Genomic DNA, 3,507 nt, shown 5'->3' with positions numbered 1-3,507 from the left:
TCTGTGGAAACTCTAAGAACTGTGCCATCAAACTCTTTTTCGATGGATAGCATTCTGTAGATTAGAGTTCCGTATCTCATCATCCTTTGAATGACCCTCAGTTCACTTGAAGAAACTATCTGTACTAGAGAAAACACGTCAGCTTGTAAAATGATATAGTGGGACCTAAACTGAGTTATGCCTTTAGGTCTAAGTATACTCTCATCAGCATTTGCTGCTGTTGCTTTTTGTTTTAATGGACAGGTGAAAGTAAAAGACAGCAGGATGAATACAGGAGAAGAAAGAAAAAATAATAGAGATGATGCAAAAAAAAACCCACAACAACAACCCAAATGGAAGGGAACAGGATAAACGACTCAAGATAAAACCATTTAAAAGTGGATCTCATATCAGATTTAAAGAGGTCAAGAGAGAAATGGCCAGGTTCAAATTATCCTATTCTGGACACATTATATGAAGACCTAACTCTGGGAAAGGTGAAGAGAAGTCTAGGATGACCAGCAGTAAAGTGGATGGACACAATTACTTTGGTAATGAGTGCATCATTTGAAGGCCTTAAAAACTCTGTTAGGAACAGATTTCTATGGAGAAAAATCTGTATGGTCACTAAGAGGCAACACTGACTTGATGGCACTTAATCAACCGAACGGGACTGTAAATGCTGAAGGCTGCCTACATAAGGCAACCTGACCAGATGCTGAGCCACAGTTGCTTATGGGACTAATGTGGAACACCAGCTTTTCAGCATCACTTTAAACTTCTGTCCCTTCTCTGCTATAAATCAGATTGTTCACACTAAAGGTACTCAGGACAGGACTGTTGAGCCAGCTCGACTGCCCACCAACACCTGCATAGTAATTCATCCTGGAGTGGGACTGGGAACTGAGTTCAAATGCTGAAGCTGGGTTGCCATTTGAAGGAGAGCAGGAGTTCAAATTGGGCCCATTCTGCCTCCCAGATGTGAATTCGGATACTGGCCCACCAGAAAGCTGTCTGGGGAAACCATTCCGGCCATGGGCCACAACGTTCATGGTTGAGACAAATGTGGAAAAACAATGGCTAGAGTCCAGGCTGTGGGATTTGCAGTCATTCCTACATCCCAGAGAGCACTGCAGCTCACCAGAGCCCAAGCTGCTAGGTTCAGGGCTTGGCTGAACAAGACAACTGTTACTTTTCTCCTCCACTTTGTTATGGGCTCCAGACCCACCAGCTGCATCAGATCGTCTTTTCCTCTTCCTTCTGAAGTTGCCATTATCAAACATCTTCTCACAGTTGGGATCCAGGGTCCAATAATTCCCTTTACCTATGAATCAATGGAGAAGATGTGGGTTTAACAGGGGTACAGAAATACTCTAGAAACTTGAGATACTGAAACGGTCAGAGCAAATGATTCTAAAATGGGTAAAGTAACTGGAGGACACAAGGTAAAGGAAGTGGAGCAGACATCACCTAACACTGTCTTTAAGAATTCATGGACTTCCTGATTTATCGGAGTTTTAGTCATGGCAGTACACTTGGACCATTTTCTCACTGGTGATTTATACTGTCACCCAGCATGGCTGTGGTGACAAATCACTAACGGAGACAGATTTTCTTACACCGTAGCAATGGATCAGTGACATTATAAGCTGAGATGGCCACTCAGAATGACCCTTTGATTGTATAATTCACATTACTGGCATAAGGTAAACTTAACACGCCCTTGGAGGATCCATCAGTTGTTGAGAGGAGCTTGGAGAAACAGCAAGGCCGAAATGGAGCAAACAATATTTTCTAGCCCACAGTAACTTGAAAGCACCATTAATCAAAATAGGCTTAATAGGTGAACAGGTGTTAAGATTGCATTGCAAGCAGGCCAGTTACATTCCCCATGTTTAGAATATAATGCTTATAGTGGCGTATATATTCATCGTATCAGTTTTGGATATCCCTTACATTGACAACATTGCCACATGCACACAAATCAGGTAAGAGCTTCAAAGGTATGCACTAGTATTTTTACTCTGCTGTGAAAAATCATGTAGGCCCTTTCTCCAAAGTTGGGGGTTCTCCCGGTCTCACAACTCCTGCTCGAAGAAGAGGTTGCAGTTGTGACCAGGAGAGCCTTTGCCCGACTTTGGGTTGTGCGCCAGTTTGTGGCCTTTTCTGGATAAAGAATCCCTGCACTCAGTCATTCATGCCCTAGTCATCTCAAGGTCAGACTATTGCAATGTTCTCTACATGGGGCTACTCTTGAAAAGCATTCGGAAGCTACAAAGCTTCTTGGATGAGATGCGACAGGTCTTCAAGGAAAAGCAACGTCCAGCCGCCCTTCGAAAAAGCACCTTTGGGAACACCACGCCCCGGATGACTGAGCATCTCCATAAGACGTGTAGATGTCCAGACTTATTTCCAAGGGAACAAGCTGCTGGGGCTGCAGCCCAGCCGTCCCTTAGGTTCCCTCTTCCAAGCGTGAAAAGGACCGTTAAATCAAATTTCCGTTCCCACGTGAGTGCCGTGCCTCCCCCGAGGGAAGAACGAGGAGAAGCGCGGCAACGAGCTCCAGCGGGCGCCGCCTGACTCCCCGGCGCCTGCGGACGCGTCTCGAAGAGGCTTTTCCCTTACCTGGGTCGTCCTCCAGCCTCGGCACCTTCTTGAAGCAGTCGTTGAGGGAGAGGTTGTGGCGGATGGAGTTCTGCCAGCCGGCTTTGCTCTTCTTGTAGAAAGGGAAGTTGCCGGCCACGTACTGGTAAATCTGGCTCAAGGTGAGCCTCTTGGCCGGCGCGCTCTGGATGGCCATGGCGATCAGCGCCGAGTACGAGTAGGGCGGCCGCACCAGCTTGAAGAAGTCCTGCTGGCCGGCCAGGGACAGCCAACTCAGCTCGGGGGCCGCCGCCTGGGCGGCCAGCAGCTGCCTGGCGCCCGTCCCGTAAGCCGCCGAGGGCCCGAAGGGGCCGGACGCCCCGTGGGGAGCGGCCAAGTAGGGGCCGTGCGCGACGGGCGCACCGTTGAGCCACAGATAAGGGCCGCCGCCGCCGCCGCCGCCGCTCGAGTCGCCCAGGCCGTGGCCTCCGTGGGGCGGGACTTTCGGCGCCTGCGAGGTCGGGAAGAAGCTCCGGTTGTTGTCGCAAAAAGTGGCCGCCGCGTCCAGGAGATCGCGAGCGCTGAGGGGCTGCTGGCCCTCCGGTGGGTTCATCTCGGCCGCTTCGCGCACCATCGGGTCGAGGGCGCGAGAGAAAGCCGCCAGCAGCGGGTCCGGACCCGCCGGCAGCCGAGAGCCAGTGGGTTAGGAAAGGAGCGGGCGGCGCCTCCCCCTCGCCTGCCCATCTGCCCCCCTCCAGGGCCCGAGCTCACCTCTCCTTGCACCGACCCCCGATGACCTCCGTCTCTCCCCATCGTCTCTGGCACCCCCGCCCTTCCCACCCACCCCCTCCCCGTGATCCACATCAAGCCTGGAGGGCCCCTTCTCTTCGCAGAAAGGGCCTTCCTCTCCTGCCAGACTGCCCTTTGGGGACTCGGGACTCGTTT

At 51.3% G+C, this 3,507-nt stretch overlaps 1 protein-coding gene across 1 annotated transcript; it reads right to left on the bottom strand.

Moving 5' to 3' along the window:
- Positions 1-752: 752 nt before the first annotated feature.
- On the bottom strand, positions 753-3,196 carry FOXI2 (forkhead box I2; the record flags this gene model as incomplete). The annotated part of the gene is made up of 2 exons (XM_081328575.1): positions 753-1,303; positions 2,605-3,196. 2 exons carry the CDS (start codon positions 3,194-3,196, stop codon positions 753-755), a joined length of 1,143 nt encoding a protein of 380 aa, XP_081184701.1.
- Positions 3,197-3,507: the final 311 nt, after the last annotated feature.

This window comes from Vipera berus (genome assembly GCF_964194415.1).
Source record: "Vipera berus genome assembly, chromosome: 5".
Lineage (NCBI taxonomy): Eukaryota > Metazoa > Chordata > Lepidosauria > Squamata > Viperidae > Vipera > Vipera berus.
Note: the sequence above shows the minus strand (reverse complement) of the source record. Positions and strands in the feature narration are given on the sequence as shown.